This window comes from Bufo gargarizans, chromosome 4 (assembly GCF_014858855.1).
Source record: "Bufo gargarizans isolate SCDJY-AF-19 chromosome 4, ASM1485885v1, whole genome shotgun sequence".
In the NCBI taxonomy this organism is placed as follows: domain Eukaryota; kingdom Metazoa; phylum Chordata; class Amphibia; order Anura; family Bufonidae; genus Bufo; species Bufo gargarizans.
The window spans coordinates 520,324,701-520,350,797 of NC_058083.1; the positions used below are offsets into that span (position 1 = coordinate 520,324,701).

General features: G+C 45.2%; 1 protein-coding gene across 1 annotated transcript; it reads right to left on the reverse strand.

The window, feature by feature from the left end:
• Positions 1–1,584: 1,584 nt before the first annotated feature.
• CNIH3 (cornichon family AMPA receptor auxiliary protein 3) lies at positions 1,585–25,058 on the reverse strand. The gene is made up of 6 exons (XM_044291304.1): positions 25,038–25,058; positions 19,239–19,307; positions 13,736–13,783; positions 4,182–4,294; positions 3,610–3,753; positions 1,585–2,511 (listed from the first exon to the last, which is right to left on the reverse strand). Exons 1-6 carry the CDS (start codon positions 25,056–25,058, stop codon positions 2,484–2,486), a joined length of 423 nt encoding a protein of 140 aa, XP_044147239.1. The 3' UTR covers positions 1,585–2,483.
• Between the last annotated feature and the right edge of the window lie 1,039 nt (positions 25,059–26,097).

Genomic DNA, 26,097 nt, shown 5'->3' on the forward strand with positions numbered 1-26,097 from the left:
CAGTACCATCAAAGCAAGCCATAGTACCCTCCAAAGTAAGGCACAGCACCCCTATAGTTAGCCCCCAATACTTCCTGTGACAGAGTACCATCAGGGTCAGCACAGTACCATCCATGTCAGCCACAGTAACCTCCAAAGTCAGGCACAGCACCCCCATAGTTAGCCCCAATACTTCCTGTGTCAGAGTACCATCAGGGTCAGCCACACTACCATCAAAGTCAGCCAAGGCACCATCAAAGTCAGCAGCAGTACCCACCAAAGTCAGCCATAGTTACCTCCAATACTTCCTGTGTCAATCAGAGTACCATCAGAGTAAGCCACAGTACCTTCCAAGGTCATGTACAGTACCATCAAAGTCAGCCAAAGTGTCAATGTCAGCCACAGCATCTTCCAATGTCAGGCACAGTACCCCCAAGTTAGTACCCCCGAGTACTGTATCAGATTACCATTAGGGACTGTACCTTCCAGGGTCAAGTACAGTACCCACCAAAGTCAGCCAAGGCACCCTCCAAAGACAGACACAGTACCTCCATAGTTACCTCCAATACTTCCTGTGTCAATCAGAGTACCATCAGAGTAAGCCACAGTACCTTCCAAGGTCAAGTACAGTACCATCAAAGTCAGCCAAGGTATTATCAAAGTCAGTTACAGTACCCTAAAGTCAATAACACCCCAAAAATGAGAGACTGTATCCTCTTGAGTCTGCCAAAGTATCCTCCAGAGTAAAGGCCACATTTCACACTGGCCACTGAGCCCTCACAAAAAACCAACACTTCCAATATGGTAGTGCTAACTTTTGAGCTTGTGGTGTGTACACTGGGGGGCAAGATGGGCAATCACAAGATGGAAGAACGATAGCACCTCTGGTATAAATCTGGAGGCAGATAACACAGGATGATCTACCACTGACAATAGGTGATAGGACACGCTCAGCTCCTCTCCCTCCCTGCACAATAACCTCTGCATGTCACAGAGCATGCCCACTACACTTTCCTGTACAATTTAATCGGCAGTTTTCTGATAAAGCCAATATCTTGAACTTACAAAGAAACAGTTTAGGCTACTTTCACATTAGCGGCAGCCTTCTCCGGCAGGCTGTTTCGGCGGGTGAACAGCTAGTCCCCGCTCCGGCCCCATTGACTATAATGGGGGTGGGCCGTAGGTCCGGCGGCAGCACGGATCCGGCAGGCCGTTCACCGGCCGGAGAAGGCTGCCGGTAATGTAAAAGTAGCCTTTGACAATATGACTGCAAGTAAAATACAATAAATATATATAATCAGAAAATAAAAACAGATTTGTAAAAAAAGTCTCTTTTAGAGGTAAGTTACATTTTTGTCATTCAAAATAAATAAAAAATAGGTAACACATTTGACATTTTAATATAAGAAAATCCTCAAAAATAATGTTTGTAGGAAAAAAAACTTTATTTAAACAAATGTTCTCCACTCAGACTCACATCCTTGCATGCATATAATGACGGGGCGCACATCATTGAATCTTCAAGTAGACATGTGTAGAGATGTGCAGGTTAGGATGGACATCCTAACGCGGTGTGACGTGGCAGCCCTTGACACGCCGCCCACGGACATACAGAGTATCAGGCAGGTCAACCAATAAACTGACAACTCAGCAGATTTTGTGTACGAAATGTTAAAGGCAACCAATGTTGGAAAACAAAAAATATTCCAGATGGGACAACCCCTTTAACGGCTGGACATGGCCTTTAAGCGGTGACAATCTGCCCCGTACTCTGGGTGGCTATGGACGGTTACTTATCCATATAATCTAATACTAACTGATATATAAAATACACATTCCCGACCCCCCGATCTGTCGTGGATGAATTTGCATTCCAAGTGCACAGCGTATAGTGAAGGATAATTTCATGTCAAACTGAGAGATGACTTCACCGAACTAATGCGAGGCTGAAAAACGGTAAAAAAAATAAATATGAATAATCCGTAATCACTCGCGGCAGGTACGGTAGAGCCGGTGCTTCTCAGAAGAAATTACCTGTCAATTAGGATTCTCCACATAGCGACATCTGAAGACTAGACGAGATGTAAGCAAATCCACCCATTAGCAGAGTCCTCAATGCCGACTTGGACATCGACATCAGCATAAAAAACGTAAAGTGTATTATTGCAATATAGAAGAGACGTAAAGGATGATGGCTACCCCATGAGGGCAGCCATCTTGTAGACCACATCTCCCAAGGATCCTGTTGTCCAAGAAGTTTATAATCCAGCAATGAATGTCATGTATTGGTCCATGATCTCCAGCGTCCTGACCACCGGTGTGGTCAACTCTCTAGTGGTTGCTAAACATATAGATACAATCTAAGGTCAGGAACTTCTCACATCTCCAGGGCCACCATATCCGATCCACCAGCGTTATTTCCCGCACCGTGATGGACGAGTAGATAATCTCTAAACCTGGTGACTTCTTAAAGTTTTCTCCTAATCTCCCGTCTTCTTCCTCCTTTAGGAACTCATTAAAGTGTATATCATACTGGAGAAACAGAGAAGACGCAGTTAGTCATCTCACTAGAGAGGGTCCATCAAGTAGTAGACCGTGGTAATGTGTAATAAACAGTCAAGCTTATGTAGACATGCAAGGATGGCTCTATGTGGGCCCTTGGACAGTAGAGTCTTGTGGGCCTCTTGAATCCAAGGGGTGCTATTGGCACCTTATGTAACTGTAGTCCTGTCCCTGTTCTACTACATCAGGGATGCCCAACCTACAGGCCCCCAGCCGTTGTAAAACTACAACTTCCACCATGCCCTGCTGTAGGCTGATAGCTGTGGGCCTGTCCGGGCACGCTGGGAGTTGTAGTTTTGCAACAGCTGGAGGGCCGCAGGTTGGGCATCCCTGTTCATCTACATGTTTGTCCTCTGCTGTCCCTGTCCTGGAACTGCACCAGAAACATCAGATTCTGCATAAATAGCGGTAAATTCATTGTGGTTCTGCAGCGATTTGGCGCAAAGTGTGTCAAAACTGCAAAAATATGCCAGGATGCTCGAATGAACCATTCGCGCACCAGGAGGCGGGCTTATGTGGTTCGAGCACCGCTCCAGCGACGCCCCTGGTGCACCATAATGACGCCCCTCTGCTTTTCATCACACCCCCCTGCCTTTTGATTGACACCGCTAGAGCGCACTCGTGTGCAGAACAGCGCGCGCGCACAACATCTTCTCTCGTCGGGAGGAAGCCGCTCTAGACACAAGTGCGGTCTAGCGCTGTCAATCTAAAGGCAGGGGGAGTGATGAAAAGCAGAGGGGTGTCATTATGGAGCACCAGGGGCGTCACTGGAGCGGTGCTCGAACCGCATGGTGCTCAAATTGTTCATTTGCATAATTTTAAAACCTCCTTTTTCTCCGCAGTGATACCACCAACAGACATTAGACAGGTATCGTTTTAATCAGCGCCATCTATAGGCTATATGCCTGGTAGGGTAGGGTTGATCCGGGTGACAGAGCCGCTTTAACTGTGCCCGGTATGTTGTGGGCAGCAGAAACCAGAGCAGCAGTAGTGAGGGGTCATAGTACGCTACTGGCATATACAGCACATGAAGGCAGCCATATATTGTAGAGAAATAATGGACTTTACCAGTATAGATAATAGAAGAAGGAGAGGAGATAAAACGCTAGCTTGCACCAGGCTTCTTTCTGACAATAGCTCAAGGTGCTGGCGTTCATGACTACAGGGGGGTCATACGCCAACTCCGAGCTGTCTGCCGGGCAGTGGAAGTACCTGGTGATAGATAAAGATGACAGGTAAGCAATGGTGCCGTTACCCACCGTACAACATGTCGGTATGACTGCAAGCTACGACGGTTTGGTTGTCTTTATTTATGCAGAAAAGTTGCGTGTCGCCATCGCCATGCCTGCAGGGTGGGCGTTCCCCTCCTGGTGTGATGTCAGAGCCGCGAGGTGTGCTCTGAGCCAATCAGATTCCTCCCTCTGCTGCCCCCTCTCCCCTCTCACAGCATGCTTTCCCGCATAAACACACTGCAGCTGCATCCCCCTCCCGCTCACTCTCTATTTACTAACCAGGAGGTGACTAAAAACCATTTCTGATCCTGCCGGAAAGGGAAATGGGAACTACAGGCTGACGGAAAGTTTGGATGATCCCAATTTCCTCCCGATAAGATGCGTAATAAGGGTCATAAAAGTAATTACCTCCAGATGTGATAGAAGAGCAATGGGGCGTTCAGCCCAAGCGTTAACCATTCCTCAGCGCATAGGAACATGATGCAGAACAGGCTGTGAATGGAATATTCCGGAAGCACCAGCTAAAAAAAAAAAAGAAAAAGATTGAACTAGCGTTAGAGCATCGAATGGAGCTAAATCCATGGATGGATCCGCGGCGTGTCAAACTGCCAAATCGCAGTCAGTTGTTCTGCTGTAGCCCCTTGTGCTGGAACGACATGGCTCCATCCATTAAAGTGAATAGGAGTAGCACTGCAGTAACCAGCTCTGTCCACTACACAATGGATGGCGCTATGGAGTTCGGGCACTTACTTCTGGTGCCAGAGCTACTGCAGAACAGCCAATCGGTGGGAGTCCCGGGTGTCGACTCCCTCCGATTAGATATTGATGGTCTATTCTGAGGACAGGCCATCCATATAAAAGGAATGGATATCCCCTTTAAGGAAATTAAACAGGTGTTCTCACAATAGTCCTCTTTTGCGCCCCCTATTGGAAGTGGCTCCCTATGAGTCAAGATCCGACTTTCCCACAAGCTTGGGATATGACAAGGTACTATAGCCAGGCCAGATATCCATCCCTAGAGCGCTGTCTAGGGGTGCTCACCAGTACAGGGTAAGAGTCCGGCTGGCTCAGTGTGATGCCTTGGGAGCGGTTTAGACAGGGTGCTGAATCTCCTTAAAGGGGTTGTCCCATGAAAAATATTCTACAGTTTTTAACCAGCACCTGGATCTGAATACTTTTGTAGTTGTATACAAATAAAAATTTTGCATAGCCACTGAGTTAGGCCTCCTGCAAATTGCGGGCCGCAATGCGCGAACTCCGACCGCGGGGCAGTCGCAGCGGATCGCGGACCCATTCACTTAAATGGGTCTGCGATCCGCTCGTCACGCAAAAAGTTAGGACATGTTCTATCTTTTTGCGGAACCGAAGTACGGGACGAAACCCCACAGAAGCACTCCTAGTGCTTCCGTAGGGTTCCATTCTGTGCTTCCGTTCCGCATCTCTGGATTTGCGGACACATTGAAGTGAATGGGTCCGCATCTGTTATGTGGAATGCACACGGAACGGTGCCTGTGTATTGCGGATCTGCAAATGCGGTCCACAATACGGCAACGGAACACCTACGGTCGTGTGCAGGAGGCCTTATCCAATAAAATGTATCTGTATAGCACCACCTGCTGTTTTTTTATTTTTATTTCTTTGTCCTGCTCACTGAGATGGTCGCACATGCTCAGTTTTATCCTTGAACTGCCTCCTGAGCTGTGATAGGGAGAGCATGGACACGCCTCCTGAGCTGTGATAGGGAGAGCACGGACACGCCTCCTGAGCTGTGATAGGGAGAGCACGGAAACGCCTCCTGAGCTGTGATAGGGAGAGCATGGACACGCCTCCTGAGCTGTGATAGGGAGAGCACGGACACGCCTCCTGAGCTGTGATAGGGAGAGCACGGACACGCCTCCTGAGCTGTGATAGGGAGAGCACGGACACGCCTCCTGAGCTGTGATAGGGAGAGAACTGCATCAGAATGGACACGCCTCCTGAGCTGTGATAGGGAGAGCACGGACACGCCTCCTGAGCTGTGATAGGGAGAGCACGGACACGCCTCCTGAGCTGTGATAGGGAGAGCACGGACAAGCCTTCTGAGCTGTGATAGGGAGAGAACTGCATCGGAATGGACACGCCTCCTGAGCTGCCAGACTGATATAAATCTAGCAGAGCAATGAATGGGGAGATCTCTGGATCCATGGGAGGTGCAGGGCTGGTTCTGGCATTGTTAGGGTGAGTTCACACATCAGTTATTTAGTCAGTTATTTCCATCAGTTATTGTGAGCCTAAACCAGGCGTGAAGCATCCACAGAGATCAGGTATAATGGAAAGATCTGCTCCTGTTCTGTGTTTTTGACCCGCACCTGGTTTTGGCTCACAATAAGGGCTCATGCACAAGAACGTACTTTCTTTCCTTGTCCGTTCCGTGTTACTCCGTGTGCATTCCATTTCCATATGTCTGTATTTTTGTTCCGCAAAAAAATAAAACATGTCCTATTATTGTCCGTATCACAGACAAGGATAGTACTGTTCTAGGGCCAGCTGTTCCGTTCCGCAAAATACGGAATGCACACCGATGTCATCCGAATTTTTTGCGGATCCATTTTTCTGCAGACCGCAAAATACATACGGTCGTGTGCATGAGCCCTAACTGATGGAAATAACTGACCAAATAACTAATGCCCTAGGGCTCATGCACACAAACGTATTTTTTTTCCTTTTGTTTTTTAACAGGTCCGTATGAAGAACCATTCTATTCAATGGCGCTTAAAAAAAACGGAAATAACTCTGTGTGCATTCCGTTTGTCCGCAAAAAAAAATAGCTGTCCTATTCTTCTCTGTTTTGCTGACAAGGACAAGCATTGTTACAATGGATCCGCAAAAAAACGGATACAACACGTCACACGGATGTCCTCCGTAGTTTTTTTTTTTGCGGACCGCAAAATACATACGGTCGTGTGTATGAGTCCTTAGAAAGAGACTGTCATGTACTATACGATGTCTGATTTTCATTTTTTACTTTAGTCATGAGACAGACCAGTCCTGTATAGAGCACTTCCAGTAAATCTCCACACAGGACTGGTCTTTTAAAGGAGACGCGTCCCCCTGCTGTTCTACACATGCGGATTCTGGAACAATGGGAAATGTTCGTTTTTGGCTGATACAAACCGATACAAACCCTAACTCTAGTTATTAGATATGAGGCGCTGACCTAGGACTCTCGCCGCAGGACGCAGAGCACATGAAATATTTAACATTCGCCCAGGCATTTAATACGGAGCTTTAATGATCAGATAAAACTAAATGCACAATAAAAGCCGACAGCGTGACCTTTCCCTCCTCGCTTTTTTTCTAGTTGCTTAAGCAATTAGCTGTGTAAATCATGACCTTTAAGGACTCGCAGTACGACGACTCGCGCAGCCGGTGGGGCGCTTGGAATGAGGGCGAATGCACTGGTAACCTGGCTGCACACTATAGTGATGTAAGGGGCGGTGGAGCTCGCCTTGGTTATAGATCTGTGTAAGTTATTGTATGTACTACACTGCGGCTATAATGGCGGCTTTGCTGCGCACACACACACGTGTATTGGTGCTTGGGTGAAATTGGCCCCAGGAGTCACTCTGTTGGGGGTAGCAGTTTCGGAGAACATTCAAGCACAGTGTCGCCCCCCGTGCTGAACAGAATCAAGGCGGTCTATAGAAAAAACGTTGTTTACCGCCATAACCTTTCTAAGCGTGACTTTGCCAGGGAAGAGGTCAGCCAAGAACAGGTACTGTGCGAATCCCAGACTGCCACAGGCCGTGTCTTGGTTCTGCTGTGCGGGAGACTCATCTACAGGCCTTGTGTGGGTACTGTTATTGAAAACCCCCATACACTTAGCTAAGTGAATTGGTTCTTGTGCGGTAAATAGGCATCTCTGGTCACTTTTCAGCCTGTGCCTGTGCTATCAGTCATCTCATTATCATCATAGGAAGGATTACAATGAAAAGTGACACCTCTAGGATAAACCCAAAGGCAAATAACACCATGTCCACTATTGACAACGGGCTAGTAACCCGGGGTCTGTGGCTGTCACGACCATGTTTATGGCCGTGACTCCTTGGGAGCCGCATACAGTTGCCCGCGGTTTGGGTTGTAGTGTCAACCGCAGCTGGAGGCATAATGTTGTTAGCCTCAAGTGCGGTTGCCGCGGACAACAGGTATGTGTGCGGTTCCCTTGGAGTTGTGTGCGCGTTTGTATGCACTTTTCGTATGTCTGTGTGCACTCTGTGTTATGTGTGGTGTGCACTTACATCTTCCCCTCACTGTGGTTGCCCGTGGCAACGTTTGGTCGTTGTGTACATGTGGTGGCAGTGTCCCGGCCTTCGGGCTGACTCCCAGGACATGAGTGCCACCCATGTCGTTGCCGGCGACCACAGCCACAGTGTGTGCTGGTTTTGGACACTTCCCCTTTAAGTTGTGTTTTCCCTTCTGTGGTATTGGAAGGGTTAACTCCCTTTCTGTGTGTGTGAGTCACGGGGTGTGTCTGATTGTTGGGTCTGGCTTCTTGGCCCTATATAGCCTCAGTTGTAGGCAGTAGTCAGAGAGGGTGCTTCAGCCATGCTGGCTGGAGACATCCTCCTGGTTACTTACCAACTGCCAGTGGGGGCCATCCTTCTGGTCATAGCAATTATAATGTTGTTTGGTGTCTAGAAGATGTGTTTGGTTTTATGCTTGTTTATTGCACCTATGGTCCTGGCTCCCGTGTGATGTGTGTTGTGTGCTGAGTCCTTTTGTTGGTGGATAGCAGTACTTTCACATGGGTTCCAGGCTGTGTGTCTGTGGCAGGTGAGTGTTATGTTTGTGGCAAGTGCCTGCCATTGCCATAGGTTGTACTTGTTCTCCCTTCCTTGCAGCTTGGCCAATGAGACTCCTGTTCCTCCGTATCCAGAAGGAACAGGTTGTCTTACCCTGACTCCTAGTCCAGGGACCGGTCGGAGGGTGAGTTAGGGATCCGAGGTTCCTGAGCATGGGTCCTCCTACCTTAAAGGTCGGCCCATGCAGCTAGGAGTTAGGGTCAGGTTAGGGACGCGATAGGAGGTGACCTGCTCCCTAATCCTGTAGTCCTGGTCAAGCAGCGACCATCTTCCACCATCGCACGGCTGAGGGTTTCCCCCATCCTCAGCCGTGACAGTGGCTCAGCATCCCCACTCTGAAAGAGTCTCTCCTACTAAGCACTGGTCCCTATTTAAAGACAACTAAGGACTCTAACTGCTCTACTTAACATACAGTTTTTAGCTGAACTAGTATCTTCTAGTGAGACGGGTAAAGTGGAGAATCACAGCCTGAGCAGAAACAATGTTACAATTTCAATCTGTAATAAACTTGTATAAAGTTTCAATGCAAGTCTATGGGAATGAATAAGCAGTTTTTTTTCCAGATATAAACAAGTCTTCAGACATTAACAACAGAGCTAAACCAGACCGTCAGAAGGTCAGTGTGTCTGTTTTTTCCCTACACATCTTTGTATAGGTGGAAAGTCATAAAGTCTCCCAGTATGAGCTGGCTTTGCATTAACCCTTTCCACAGTACAATGCAGCTATAGTGTAATAACAGTGCAAATGAACAGGATACACTACAATAAACATATAAATGCAGTTCAACAATATGAAACAGCATAAATCACAGTGCAAGTGAACCCTTCAAAGTCCAATAAATTCGGGAGTTGATGTCCATAGTCCATAGTACCCATGCCCCAGGGCACCGCACTACCAGGTGCAGTGTCAGCCAATAGCTGCAGAGCAGTGAGTGATGTCACAGGTGGAGGGTGGTTTTCACAACTTCTGCTGTACAGCCCAGTACGTATCCACTGGATACAGGGTGGTCAGGTACATTATATACTATTATACTGTCTCATCATCATATCCGTGCGCACACAGAAAAGGGTTAATCTCCGCTCCATCGCATCCATACATATCAATAGCACACAGTCTGGCTCCTATCTTCTAGAAAGCATTTCATACCCGCCATAAGCCTGCTCTTCCTACAGACCTCATGAAATATTTATGGGTTTGTCAAAAGTTGTGACACATCTTGCAGGCAACCAGCGATGGAGACTTCACATCACAGGAGATTCACAAAAACCTGGCCATCAATAAAACATGTACCTCTGGCTAGGCCGAATAAATTACCATCTGCACGTTATATAGAATATTAACATTATGCGTGCCGAGATATATATATTGTCAAAGTCCGGATAAATATGTCATATAGCAGTCACATAAACAGTATCATACCGTATCCTGATAAATAGTGTCATATGGCATTCTAAAGAATAGTATCATACCGTGTCCGGATAAATATGTCATATAGCATTCTAAAGAATAGTATCATACCGTGTCCGGATAAATATGTCATATAGCATTCTAAAGAATAGTATCATACCGTGTCCGGATAAATATGTCATATAGCAGTCACATAAACAGTATCATACCGTATCCAGATAAATAGTGTCATATAGCATTCTAAAGAATAGTATCATACCGTGTCCAGATAAATAGTGTCATACAGCATTCACATATACAGTATCATACCATGTCCTGATAAATAGTGTCATATGGCATTCTAAAGAATAGTATCATACCGTGTCCGGATAAATATGTCATATAGCAGTCAAATGAATAGTATTTTACCTTGTCTAAATAGTGCCATGCAGTTCAAAGATAAATACTGTCAAACAAAGGCCCGATAAATAGTGTCATATAGCATTCTAAAGAATAGTATCACACCGTGTCCAGATAAATAGTGCCATACAGCGCAAAAATAAATATTGTTAAACAAGGGCCAGATAAACAGTGTCATATAGCATTAAATAAATAGTGTCGTACCATGTCCAAATAGTGCTATACAGTGCAAAAATTAATACTGTCAAACAAAGACCCGATAAACAGTGTCATATAGCATTCTAATGAATAGTGTAATACTGTGTCCAGATAAAGAGGGCCATACAGTGCAAAGATAAATATTGTCAAACAAAACCCAGATAAATACTGTTATATAGTATTCAAAACAATAGTGTCATACCATGTCCTTATAAAAAATGTCATACAGTGTCAAGACAGCTAATGTTAAAACCCAGATAAACGGTGCCATATAGCATCCAAATAAATAGTGTCATACTGTGTCCAGATAAATAGTGTTTTACAGTAACAATATATAGGGGCAAACAAATCCCAGATAATTAGTATCAAATACCATTCTAATAAATAGTGCCATACTGTGCCCAGATAAATAGTGTCATACAATGCACAGGTAACGTGTCACGCGGCATCTGAATTAATAGTGCCATACTGTGCCCAGATAAATAGTGTCATACAATGCACAGGTAACGTGGCACGCGGCATCTGAATTAATAGTGCCATACCGTGCCCAGATAAATAGTGTCATACAATGCACAGGTAACGTGGCACGCGGCATCTGAATTAATAGTGCCATACCGTGCCCAGATAAATAGTGTCATACAATGCACAGGTAAAGTGTCACACGGCATCTGAATTAATAGTGCCATACTGTGCCCAGATAAATAGTGTTATATGATATCAAGAAAGATAGTATCAAACAAAGCCCAGATAAATAGTATCCCATAACCATTCATATCAATTATCTTACAAAGCCCAGATAAATAGTGTCATATGGAAATCGAATATATAGCGTCCTTATAAATAGTGTCATACAGTGCCAGGATAGCTAATGTCAGAAACCAGATAAATAGTGACATATAGCATCCAAATCAATAGTGTCATACAATGACTAGATAAAAAATGTCATACAACATCAATATAAATGGCACTTACACTGTCCAGATAAATACTGCATACCGATAAATAGTAAAGGGTGCCTCACTGACATAAAGTTTCCTAAGAACGCCATAAGTAACCCAATGTGCCATACAGAGGCCCTTCATACGTGATCCTTAGATGTCCCACAGTCTGCAGGACTGGAAGTGGTAATAAGTACTGATTTTCTGCCACGCTACATCCCAGTGTGAACAGTGACCATAGATGCGACTACCCATGTACAGTGCATGAACTATGCCTGCTGTTTTGTCTCAATCTGCTTGAACTTTTAAGAGAACTCGACTGTGTATTAAAAGTGGGCGAAATATGCAACCCATCTATAAGTATCGTCCAATAGCGTTGCATCGTAGATAACAACCCTCAGCATTTCCTGTGTTTGTCTCGCTCCTCATTACTGTAACGAGTCGGATGCAGCTGATTCTGGGTTCATTTCCAGCCGTTTCTCCGGGAGCCAAGGCCTCAGCTGGAAGTTTGCCGATTTTTGTTATGAGTGATGGGAATTGCATGATCTGATCTCTACAGGCCTTGTCTTCTTCCAGCGGTAATTACAAGACACCTTGTACTTTGCAAATTGTTTTTATTTATTTTTTATAAAGATTTAAAGGGAGCCTCCAGATTTATTAAGTCCCATCTCACATTTACGGCCTATCCACGAGATATGCTTAGCTGTTTTTGGAACTACCATAGAAGTCCATGGAGAGAGCTGTGCATTTAGAGGAGGCTGTGCATGCGCAACTCTCTCCATTGACTTCTATGGGATTTCTGAAAATAGCTGAGTGTGCTTACATGAAATTTTTTGGAACTCCTATAGAAGTGAATGGAGAGAGGCACACTTGTCCTACAAACCTCACTTTTTACTGTCTGCCCAATCCAGCAGATAATGGACCCAAATAGAAAATGGGGAGCCTATCCAGTTTGTCGTTTTCATTTTCCTAGTACTTTTTATGCCCTACTAATAGTCATGGGAATGACACCATCTAAAATTTGAAGAGGGTTTGTCAGCACCCTCAATGAGGATCCCTGTCAATCAAGGGTAGGGGGCGTGACTAAACAAGGAGCTAGGGCCCACCTCTCCGTGCACTGAAACCCTAATTAGCATATTGATGAAAACAAAGATATCTCTGGAACGAATTTAGGAAAATAATTTATTATTTTGATCAGCAGGATCAACCTCATTAGACGTTATTGCCGATTTAAATGGGTTGATCCTTCTTTTTAAGTCCTACTTAAAGGGGATGTTCACCCAAAAATGTAAACCTGGCTGTATATCAATATTTTTGGAACAGAAGTCAAAGTTTGGTACTTATGTTTTATAGTGGCGTTTTTCTGTTTAGTTATAGCTGCCATTTTTGTGACATCAGGGAAGGGCAGCCATATTGGATGTGACATTTGCATTCATTTCTCAGCCACTGGTGGGAAAACTGTCACTATGTTACGACAAAACCCACTGCCAGTTCACCATCAGTAATTCCGCAGCAACAACCAATATGGCTGCACTTCCTGTCGTCATGTTTCCAAAAATGGCCGCCGCGACTGAACAGAAAAATGCTCAAATCTCTGTAAGTAAAAGAAATACAATGACCAAACCTTGGCTGCTGATGGCTGTAGCTAGCAATACCTTGACCGCATACACAAATACCATACGGTGAACACAGCATAATTGCGTACCTCCAAGACTGTCCAATGAAATACAACTTATGCAAATATGCCCCAAAGTGGACTTTTCTGAGAGGTTTTGTGGGCATATTTCTAGGATTTTAATATTTATTGCCTATCCTAAGCATAAGCCATCAATACCTGATTGGTAAGGGTCGGACACTAGTAAACCCCACCTATCACCAGTTCCAAGGTAGCTCCAGCACCGGAACTCCACAGCTCCACCCATTGTGTAGTGGACAGAGCTGGTTACCACTAAAGTGAGCGGGAGCAGCGCTGCAGTAACCAGCATCGTCCACTATGCAATGGGCGGAGCTGTGGAGTTACGGCGCAGGAGCTACCTCGAAACAACTGAGCGGTGTCGGACCGTCACCGATTAGATATTGATGGCCTATCCTGAGGATAGGCCATCTATATTAAAATCCCAGAAAACCCCTTTAAAGTGCATAATGAAGGTTAGGAGGTAGGTAATGACGTCAGACTTACCTTCCTGAGGAGGAAGCAGATTCGCTCAATGTTTCTCAGTCGTTCCCTCTGTAATAGAGACGAGGAAACAGTCAGGAGTGAATGAGACTCGATACAGAATGGGAGTGGAGGTAGGAGGTGCTCTATAACTAAGGGGTTCTAATGCTCTATTATTTTGTAGAGGGTGGTCCTCCGTGTGAGACCCTTCTCCATTAGCTAAGACTGGTGTAAAGGAAAACTGACATTAATCAATCTCCCCCAAAGAGCATCTCACACGGTGCAGAACCAGGTATTACATGGACAGTCCATTGAGTTCCATCAGCAGTGTGTAATTCCTCCTTTCTCCTGTGGTGGCACTGCAGGGAAACGTAACACTTGCTGCCTGGTTCCCTCACTGATTGAAGCTGATCACTGAAAAATTCTGGCACTCTCTTAAAGGGGTTTAATATTTTACCGCTGCCTTCTCAAACAGCTGATCGGTGGGGGTCCCGTGTGTCAGACCCCCACCGATCAGATACTGATGACCTATCCAGAGGAAAGTCTCAGAAAACCCTTTTGGGACCTAATCAGGTGGATCAAGGTTGTAGTGGCAGCTGAGCCGCTAGTACTAGGGACCCATAGACTCCAGCCATAAACATGGAGCGGAGATAAGCGGCCACTGGGCACATTTGGCGCCGCTTATTATCAATTTTATTCTTTTAGATTTATCCTGTGTCCTGTTAGAATCATCTTCTCAGCCACCAACGTCCGACCGTCAGCCTGATCTATCAACAGCAACGTGATAATCTAGCAATTAGCTAATTCATAGGCGATAACCAATATGGCGGCACTTTTGGTTGTCATCTGGTAAGAAAAAAAAATAAAAAGACGATAGGGCGCAAATTAGGGAAGGGCCCTTTTTACACTACCAAAAGCAGTGCCATCTATACTACCCTGATGGCAGCCTGCATATGGCGGCACATGACGTTCCAATGGCTCTAGATATGGAACCATAGAGACTCTAGGACAGGTATATAAGACTGTCTGCTGGCCCCGCCCATCCAGGACACCCCGCCCATTTTTCAATTTTTACGCTGAGGTTGCTATTATCTAGAGACAGACAGACCTCCAGCTGTCAGGAAACTACAACCTCCAGCTGTCAGGAAACTACAACCTCCAGCTGTCAGGAAACTACAACCTCCAGCTGTCAGGAAACTACAACCTCCAGCTGTCAGGAAACTACAACCTCCAGCTGTCAGGAAACTACAACCTCCAGCTGTCAGGAAACTACAACCTCCAGCCTGCAGGGGAGCTAGAGGGGCACAGGCTGCAGATCGGCAGTGCAGAGTATACCTGCAGCTGCAGTTTTGACCTCACAATCTATGGACTCGTGGACCCGTAAAACAAGACGTTTCCTCTGATAGATGGCGGTACGCAGTAATTATTGTGCTCCGCGTTCTCAGTGACACATTATCGTCCTGTAATCTTACGAACCGGGAGATTTATTGTAGCAATTGTGAAGATTTTGTATCAAACCTCCAAATCTGCCACGGAGGATAATAAGAACCGCTTAAAAACAAATGGCGGCAATCATCGCAGCAGAATTAATGCTCACAGTTAGTAGGATTAAAGGGGTCCTCTGCTTTGGAAATCCCTTTTTGTTTTGTCCCCTGATGATAAGCCGATTACAGGGCGTCCTGATGCTGGGATCATTAGCGATCAGCTGCAATCTGTGAAGGAACCTGGAAGTAAGTGTTCAATTTCCCTGCAGCGCCACCACAGGACAAATGAAGCATTGCACTGTTCTCACTGAAATCAATGGGCTGTCGGAGTAATGCATGGACACGTCGGGTCCTCCAGGGCGAGGGATGCTCTTTGTAGCTGCTCTGTCATCTGGCTAATGGATCAGTGTCCCAAATGGAAATGGCCAAACGATTCATTCATCATAACGGGTTCTTCATCTACGAGGGGCCGCAAAGCTCCCCCCCGCCACCTGATTGATAGGGCTGGACATCTCGCCCAGCCCTGACAATCCCGCACCTGCACCGCTATTCCGAGTAGCGGCACAAGCTCTTCTTCCGAAGCATCAACTGTTCATGCGCTACTACCAAGAGGTAAGGTGGCGCATGCACAGTCACTGCTCTGGTATTAGCGGCAGAGCCTCTGAGCTTGCGCCACCTCTCAGAGCAGAGGCGCTGGCGTGAGACTGTCATGGTCGGGCGAGCAACTAAACAACCAGTGAAAAAGACCACCATACACTGAGGAAAATGAGTCTTACGTAGCCACATAGTTAATATTAAAGGGGGTTTCCAGGGCTTAAAGGGGCTGTGTCACTTCAGCAAATAGCATTTATTATGTAGAGGCACTTACTAATGTATTGGGATTCTCCATATTGCTTCCTTTGCTGGCTGGATTTATTTTTCCATCACATTATACACTGCTCGTTTGGAGCTCTGTGTCAGTGTAATCCTAGTGAAATCCCCATTGTTATTTCTGCTACATTTGGCTTATGTTTCCTGAAGGTCCCGTACACTCTCGCTGTGCTCGATGCCTCTATTACCCTGGAGATGTCATGTCCATGAGCAGCCAATATGTTGACTGAGGCTGCCTCCGTACAACGTGCCGCGGCTGCGATGTAATTCACGTACTACAGCCACGATGAGTCACAACGCATCTCATAAACGCAGGAGATAGGACTGGAGATGTGACAGCGCGGATACATGTATACAGCTGATTACAGGCCTTGTAAAGGAGAGGCCTCGCCGCCACACCAGAGGCCGATCCAGGCACTGCTCTGCAGACGACTACTGCTCAGGCCCATACGGCTACATTCACACTGTCAGTTTTTCATGGCCATTTTTCTACCATCTATTTTGCATCCACTATCTGTCCGACAGTTTTACATCAGTTTTTCAAAGTAATAATGTCCCCCATAGTGGCCGCCAGCATTAATAATGTCCCCCATAGTGGTCCTCAGCAGTAATAATGGCCCCCATAGTGGTTCACAGCAGTAATAATGGCCCCCATAGTTGTCTCCAGCAGTGATAGTGTCCCCCATAGTAGTCATCAGCATTAATAATGTCCCCCCCCCCCTAGTGGCCGCCAGCAGTAATAATTCCCCATAGTGGTATTTAGCAGCAATAATGTCCCCCATAGTGGTCCTCAGCAGTAATAATGGCCCCCATAGTTGTCTCCAGCAGTAATAATGTCCCCCATAGTGGTCCCCATCAGTAATAATGTCTCCCATAGTGGTCCTGAGCATTAATAATGTCCCCCATAGTGGTCCCCAGCAGTAATAATGTCCCCCATAGTGGTCCCCAGCAGTAATAATGCCCCCATAGTGGTCCCCAGCAGTAATAATGTCCCCCATAGTGGTCCCCAGCAGTAATAATGTCCCCCATAGTGGTCCTCAGCAGTAATAATCCCCCATAGTGGCTCCCAGCAGTAATAATGTCCCCCATAGTGGTACGCAGCAGTAATAATGTCCCCCATAGTGGTACTGAGCAGTAATAATGTCCCCCATAGTGGTCCTCAGCAGTAATAATGTCATCCATAGTGGTCCTAAGCAGTAATAATGTCGTCCATAGTAGTACTCAGCAGTAATAATGTCGTCCTTAGTAGTACTCAGTAGTAATAATGCCCCCATAGTGGTACTCAGCAGTAATAATGTCCCCCATAGTGGCCCCCAGTAGTAATGATGTCCCCCATAGTGTTCCTCAGTTGCAATTTTTGTTTTTTAGCAGAAAAAAACCCCAAATGACTAACCTCATCCACTTGCTTGCGCTCAGGCAGTCTCTACTCTCTTGATTCTGACGGACCTGCCGACGGACCTGCGCTCAAGTGTGATGACGTCACCATGTTCTCCCAGCATGATTGTGTAGTGATGTCATCACGCTCAGCGCAGGTCCTTCAGAATCAAGAGAGGAGCGACTGCCTCTGCGCAAGCAAGTGGATGAGGTGAGTCATTTTTGTTTTTTTAACCCCTAACAGACCATATTGCACAATTGTACCGGCCGTTGGGCACTCCTATCTAAGCGGACATTAAAAATTGTCCCATTGATTTCAATAGGGTCCGACTGGCTGTGAAAACGGCTTAAAATTGTACGTGTCCTATTTTTTGAAAGCCGCTATTCACTGGCCGTTCATAAAAAACAAAAACAAAAAAAGCCATGTGATTAGCCCCATGGACTGCAATGGTTCTGAATGGTCGTGTGAATGTAGCCTTACTCCCAATAGCCCTGTTTTTAATGGGACTCTCCCATGAACTGGACCACAGAGAAGTAGGACTCATGTATATTGGCATTTCAAGTCCTACTTGGGGCGGTCCTATAAGGGCATAGGTGGGGCTTAAAGGGTCTGTCTTAGAAGGAAACTGACTTGTCCCAGCTACACATTGCTGCGATGAGTTAGCCAGAGAAAGGGCTGCACTTTGTTAGTGGTCCTCCACATTGTTTAGGGGGGCACTCTACAATGAGGTTCTTATCTTTTGTTGTGTGGGTGTGGCCTGTAGGCATGGGCGGAGTTTCCGCATTCTCAGGTCTTCCTGAGCGGCAATTCTCACAGCTGAGGCCTGTACCGCCCAACAGTCCCATTTTTCATAGAACTGTCCCATAAACTAGACCACAGAGCAGTAGGACTTATGCATATTGGCATAAAAAGGGGTGTTTCGAGTAGGTATTGGGGCGGTCCTATCAGGGCATAGGTGGGGCTTAAAGGGGCTGTTTTAGAAGGAAACTGACTTGTCCCAGCTACACATTGCTGGGATGAGTTAGCCAGAGAAAGGGCTGCACTTTGTTAGTGGTCCTCCACATTGTTTAGGGGGGCACTCTACAATGAGGTTCCTATCTTTTGTTGTGTGGGTGTGGCCTGTAGGCATGGGCGGAGTTTCCGCATTCTCAGGTCTTCCTGAGCGGCAATTCTCACAGCTAAGGCCTGTACCGCCCAACAGTCCCATTTTTCATAGGACTGTCCCATAAACTAGACCACAGAGCAGTAGGACATGCATATTGGCATAAAAATGGGTGTTTCGAGTAGGTATTGGGGCGGTCCTATCAGGGCATGGGTGGGGCTTAAAGGGGCTGTCTTAGAATGAAACTAAGTCTGCCAATGAAAGAGCTACTCTTTGTTAGTGGTCCTCCACACTGTTTAGAAGGGGCTCTGTATAGTGAGGTACTTAGATTATGTTGTGTGGGTGTGGCCTCTAGGCAGGGGCGGGGTTTACACAATCTTAGGTCTCCCTGCAGTTCATTCTAAGAAACAGGAAGGTAAGTGTGCAAGTCCTGGACCCCGAGATCACTTAGGATCTCCAACCTGTGACCAAAAAAAAACTATAACTCCCACCATGTTTGTGGCTGTCAGAGCATGCTGGGAGTTGCACTTTCCAACAGTTGCCCAGAAATTGAAGGCCTCCGAAACGTGGGTGGCATGGCAGCGGCACAGAATAAGCTATAGCTGACCTCTACCATTCCCTGTCCCGTCACCTGTGATCATAAAACATGGGCATTAGTCCTCGTCCAGGAAACGGACATCTTCAAAGACGACTTACCGCGTGCGCAGGATTACACTGATCAATCGGGCTTTTGAAGTCTGTTCTTAATTCATCAAAGGCAATTATCTGCAAGAAATGAGGAGAGTGTTCTTAGTGCGGAGCTGCGGAGCTGCATGCATTTCAAGAGCCACGTGATCCCGCTTATATGTACGACAATCAAAGCCTCTGCTGAAACATCTCTGAAGCCCAGAAATGTCATGTAGTGGCGTCCGCCGCAAAACAGTCCTATGTTATAACTGGAAAATGTTATAAATGTCTGACCTGAGGGGGTGAACGGATCAGTAACGCCATATATAATACTGCTATATGCAATAACCTCACACACAATATTAAGGCATACAACGACATATACAACATCAATAAATACAATAGTCTATCATACAAATGACATACTATACACATATAATAACACTGTATAAAGCCCAGTACATACAATATAGTATACAATACTGGCACATACAATGTTAATACAGTACATACAATAACATGATATACACTGCCAGTACTCCCGATAATATATCGCACACAGCGCTGATTCTAACCTTTGTGTTGCCTGAGGCAAAAATAAAAAAAATGGCGCCTCCCCCCTGCCAAATTTTCAATCCAACCCTTCCTTCCCCCAGCCCTACTGTTAAAGACATATTTGGACGGACTTTACATACAGTGCTATCACACATACAGAAGAATACAGCACCACGTACCTTATACATCCAGTGATGTCTCCTCTGATGTAGATGTTCTCTTTCCTCATCTTCTCCATTCACTCCAGACCACCATGATGACATCTTTCAGCCATGTCTTGTCTCTGCAGAATTTGCCACACAGACATCTTAGGTTTCTCACTTTTCTATCATTATCCTAACGACCATGATGCCACAACAATGTCATCCTGCTCCTACCCCAGTACTGTGCCCGCTGTGCTCCCCAATACCCCCAAATACTATGCTTATGAAATAACAGTGCCTTACAGATAGTTCCCCCATAATACGCCCCAAACTACCCTCAATAATAATCATGCCCCTACAGTACATTACCACCAATATTATTAATGCCCCCATAGAACTCTTAGTGTCCCACTCTATAAGACACCCCTTTAGAACCTCAAGTAGTAAAAAAGCCACTCCATAAGGCACCCCATAGAGCCCACAGTAGTAATAATGCCCCCTATAGTGACCCCAGTATTTACAAAGCCCAGATACAGTGCCCCCTATAGTTATAATGCCCCCTGTAATTCCAATGCGTATAATGTGCCACCTGTAGTGCCCATATGTATAAAAAAAAACGAATGCCCCCTGTAGTACTTCGGCCTGTATTATAATGCTCCCTCTGTAGTGCCCCTTGTAGTGCTCCGGCCTGTATTATAAGGTCCCCCCTGTAGTTACTTCCGTATTATAATGCCCCATGTAGTGGTCTGGCCTGTATTATAATACTCTCTGTAGTGCCCCCTGTATTATAATACTCTCTGTAGTACCCCCTGTATTATAATACTCTCTGTAGTACCCACTGTATTATAATGCCCTTTTTAATTCACCCTTTATTATAATAGCTAGTGGTATAATGCACCCCTGTTGTGCTAGCTTGTATAATGCTCTCACTCTTCCCCATAGTATTATGCCCACTATTATTGGTAGTATACACTCACCTAAAGAATTATTAGGAACACCTGTTCTATTTCTCATTAATGCGATTATCTAGTCAACCAATCACATGGCAGTTGCTTCAATGCATGTCGGGTTGTGGTCCTGGTCAAGACAAGCTCCTGAACTCCAAACTGAATGTCAGAATGGGAAAGAAAGGGGATTTAAGCAATTTTGAGCGTGGCATGGTTGTTGGTGCCAGACGGGACAGTCTGAGTATTTCACAATCTGCTCAGTTACTGGGATTTTCACGCACAACCATTTCTAGGGTTTACAAAGAATGGTGTGAAAAGGGAAAAACATCCAGTATGCGGCCGTCCTGTGGGCGAAAATCCCTTGTTGATGCTAGAGGTCAGAGGAGAATGGGCCGACTGATTCAAGGTGATAGAAGAGCAACGTTGACTGAAATAACCACTCGTTACAACCGAGGTATGCAGCAAAGCATTTGTGAAGCCACAACACGCACAACCTTGAGGCGGATGGGCTACAACAGCAGAAGACCCCACCGGGTACCACTCATCTCCACTACAAATAGGAAAAAGAGGCTACAATTTGCACGAGCTCACCAAAATTGGACTGTTGAAGACTGGAAAAATGTTGCCTGGTCTGATGAGTCTCGATTTCTGTTGAGATATTCAAATGGTAGAGTCCGAATTTGGCGTAAACAGAATGAGAACATGTACCCATCATGCCTTGTTACCACTGTGCAGGCTGGTGGTGGTGGTGTAATGGTGTGGGGGATGTTTTCTGGGCACCCTTTAGGCCCCTTAGTGCCAATTGGCCATCGTTTAAATGCCACGGGCTACCTGAGCATTGTTTCTGACCATGTCCATCCCTTCATGGCCACCATGTACCCGTCCTCTGATGGCTACTTCCAGCAGGATAATGCACCATGTCACAAAGCTCGAATCATTTCAAATTGGTTTCTTGAACATGACAATGAGTTCACTGTACTAAAATGGCCCCACAGTCACCAGATCTCAACCCAATAGAGCATCTATGGAATGTGGTGGAACGGGAGCTTCGTGCCCTGGATGTGCATCCCTCAAATCTCCATCAACTGCAAGATGCTATCCTATCAATATGGGCCAACATTTCTAAAGAATGCTATCAGCACCTTGTGGCATCAATGCCACGTAGAATTAAGGCAGTTCTGAAGGCAAAAGGGGGTCCAACACTGTATTAGTATGGGGTTCCTAATAATTCTTTAGGTGAGTGTAGATATACAGTTGCAAGAAAAAGTATGTGAACCCTTTGGAATGATATGGATTTCTGCACAAATTGGTCATAAAATGTGATCTGATCTTCATCTAAGTCACAACAATAGACAATCACCGTCTGCTTAACTAATAACACACAAAGAATAAAATGTTACCGTGTTTTTATTGAACACACCATGTAAGCATTCACAGTGCAGAAATCCATATCATTCCAAAGGGTTCACATACTTTTTCTTGCAACTGTATATATACTGCTCTTCACCATGTAGTATAATGCCCCATACATATATATTTTCCTTCTGAATATTAAACCCCCATATATATACTGTTGTATAACGCTGCCCCCAGTACTGCCAATATATATATATAAAATACTCACCTGTGTGCCATTCTCTGCCGTCTGTTCCTGCTTGTGGCCCGAGTTGTCACCTCCTGGCAAAGGCGGCCGGAGGCCTATGAAGCTGAACGGCGAAGATGAGAGCCTGAGGCTCCGGTGCTCCACCGCAAACTGCTCATCTTGCCTCATGGCAGGTGCGGGCACATACAAGGACCTTACATAACGTCAAGCTGTCACCTCTCCTAACATGTCTGTTTTGGTAACTATTTGCATTTCCCAGGAAAGAAAAATTCTGGAGCATTTTTTCTTAAAACTCTCTGTTGTCCTAGATGCCATTATTATTCCTACGAGAAGTTAGAAATTCCCAGCATTTTGTAATGAAGTTCCAGCTGGGTGTTACAAGTTGGGGATGAGTCCCTGCACAGCCTGATATAGGCAGCACTGATTGGATAGTTTCAGACTGTGCAGGGACACGCCCCCAACTGGTAATACCCAGCTGGACCTTTATTGCAAAATGCTAGAAATTCATTCATAAGTTCTAGAAGGAATAATAAAGGAATGGCACATCATAGATCCATAAGAATAGATGCTCCAGAATTGTTATTACATGGGGAATGCAAGTAGTTACTAAATCAGGCATGCCAGGAGAGGGGACAATATTAACACATACCCTATCACAGATAACTGATATATGATGTAGAATAAATGTTATATTTTAGAGGGTTTTTCTGATATAGTGATATGACAGTATTACCACATACAATAACATACAAATACTGTACTACATCATACTATATCAGAACATGCAATGACCTTACGTAGAATATTAATATATACAATAAGAGTAATATTATATCACGGTGTACAATGGTATTATATATAAGATGTCATATAGTATCACTACATAAAATAACCTTGCATACAATAGCGGTATACATGCAATAGCAGTGCATACCGTAACATTAGATACAATAACAAAATACAACTGCTACATCTATACATTATTTTATATCAGTATAAACCGAGAGATCCACAGATCAGAGGCCCCTCTGCTGGGCACCACCTTAAGCTGTTTCTGCTGCAGAGGGGCCCGGGGGGAGGGGGCCCTTACCAGCTATAGGGCATTAGCAGAAGCACCCAGGCGGCACTGCTAAGCTGAGAGTGGGACTTAGCGGGCTGACAGGGGTTGGGCTTAACTGGCTGATGGGGTGGAGCTTAGTGGTGTGAAAAATACAGGTCAGTACTTCTCTGTAATGTCCTCCATCATCCTGGGGCTGCTTCTAAGTGACTGTGAGACCGTTAGGAAGCAGATTCTTCTCTACTTTCTGTGTGTGCAGTGGATGATAGCTGGTCTCCACCCACCATCTATGATGACTGGACACTAGATATTCAGCAAGCACAAAGGAAAACTTCAAAAAAAAAATGCCAGATACAAGTCATATCATGGCCAGAAATAGTGTTATTCCTCATGTACACACACTGTAAGCTCAGAGGCACTTACTGCCAGGTCACACCAGCAGATCAGAGCTGAGGTCCCAGCAGCAGGATGGTCTGATTAGTGTAATGTCAGGGCATTCTCCAAACAAAAAGGGACTGTCCAGAGTGGAGAACCCCTTTAACTACACGCATACTCCCCCATAAAGGGGTCAGTTGTCCTTACATGTTATATACCATGTTTATCCTGAAGAAAACATGAAGACATGAGCTGTCATCCCGCAGCTTGTCACAGATGGAGACGTGACTTTTCATGGAATTATCCGGTGCCTCTGACATGATACATTTCACCTTCGGCGATTTCCTACTTATTCAGCCATTGATAAAACAGTTTTCTTATGACTTATACTGTAAAGAGCGAAGACGACTGAGAGCAGCGAGCTATATCTAACTCCTCCGAGATGTCCTTCTACTTCACTGGACCTCGGGAAACCATGAAAGTATCTTACACTGTCTCCTATCCACCTATTATCTATCTATCTATCTATCTACTGTATCTATCTAATATCTATCTATCTATCTATCTATCTTATATATCCTATCTATCTATCTATCTATCTATCTATCTCATATCTATCTATCTCATATCTATCTATCTATCTATCTATCTATCTATCTCATATCTATCTACATATATCTTGAGAAAGGCCCATTGAGCTGGGCCTGAAAAGTTGCAAACTGGGGTAATAAAGCTGGTTCATCACCTTTTTACCCACGAGCATAGGCGTCACTACAGGGGGGGCAATTGCCCCCCCCAGGTTATTCCTTGCCCCCCCGTGTGAACCCCCCCCCCCCCCCAGCTGATTCATGGCATTAAACTGTCACCATGTCTGCGCTGAGACCCCGGCTGTTACACACAGCCAGGGATCTCAGCTAACCGGCACAGGACCAATGAGGGCGGTCCCAGGTCAGCGATCACTCTGATTGGCTAGTCTGTACAGACTAGCCAATCAGATGATCCTAATGCCGGCTGACAGGTTCTGATCCCCGCAGTCTGTGACTGTGGGGATCAGAATTCAGAACCTTCTAAAGTGTATATATAATATCCCCCCCTGCAGCCCTCAATGTGCCCCCTCCTCATATTATGGGCGCGTGAACGACCGTGCGCGATCCCCCCCAATTCCCCCATTTTTAGGATGGTCGAGCGGTTTCGCAGAGTGTCAGCATACAGCACCGATGGCAGCCGTTTAACCCTTTCCATGCTGCGGTCCATAGGGACCGCTGTATGGAAGGGGTTAACAGGGAGGGAGCTTCACAGGCTTCCAGCTTGCCATGGTATAGCTAACCCGGATCAGGCTTCTGCTAAAGGCAGCAGCCTTATCAGTGTAAAGTTACAAAACACTACAGTACACTATATAGTGTATTGTAGTGTATTATATAGGCATCAGACCCACTGGATCTTCAAGAACCAAGTGGGTCTGGGTCAAAAAAATAATAATCTTCTTATATAGCCGCACATTTATCACTGAATAAAAATAATAATTAAATACTCTACATATGTTTGATATCATAGCGTCTGTAACAACCTGATCTCTGAAAGGGTCCTGTTACTTTCCCCACACAGTGAACGCCATTAAAAAAAAAAAAAAAAACTATGATAAAATAGAAATTTTGCCCACCTCACTTCCCCTAAAAGGTAATAAAAGTGATCAAAAAAGTCATATATAGCCAAAATGGTACCAATAAAACAGTCACCTCACCCCGCAGAAAATGAGCCCCTACATGAGACAATCGCCCAAAAACAACACTAAAACATGGTTTTTTTTTCTAAAATGCTTTTATTGTGTTAAAGTAAAATATGGTGAGCACCATAAAAAAAAAAAAACGGTGTCAAAAAATCTATTTTTGTCACCTTACATCACAAAAAGTGTAATGCCAAGCGATCAAAGAGACATATGCCCCCCAAAATAGTACCAATCAAACCGCCATCTCATCCCGTAAAAATTGAGACCCTACCTAAGACAATCGGTCAAAAAATGAAAAAAGCTATCACTCCCAGACTATGGAGACACTAAAACATGATTTTTTTTGCTTCAAAACTTCTATTATTGTGCTAAAGTAAAATAAATAAAAAAAGTAGACATATTAGGTATCGCCGCGTCCGTAAGAACCTGCTCTATAAAAATATCACATGACTTAACCCCTCAGGTGAACATCATAAATAAATA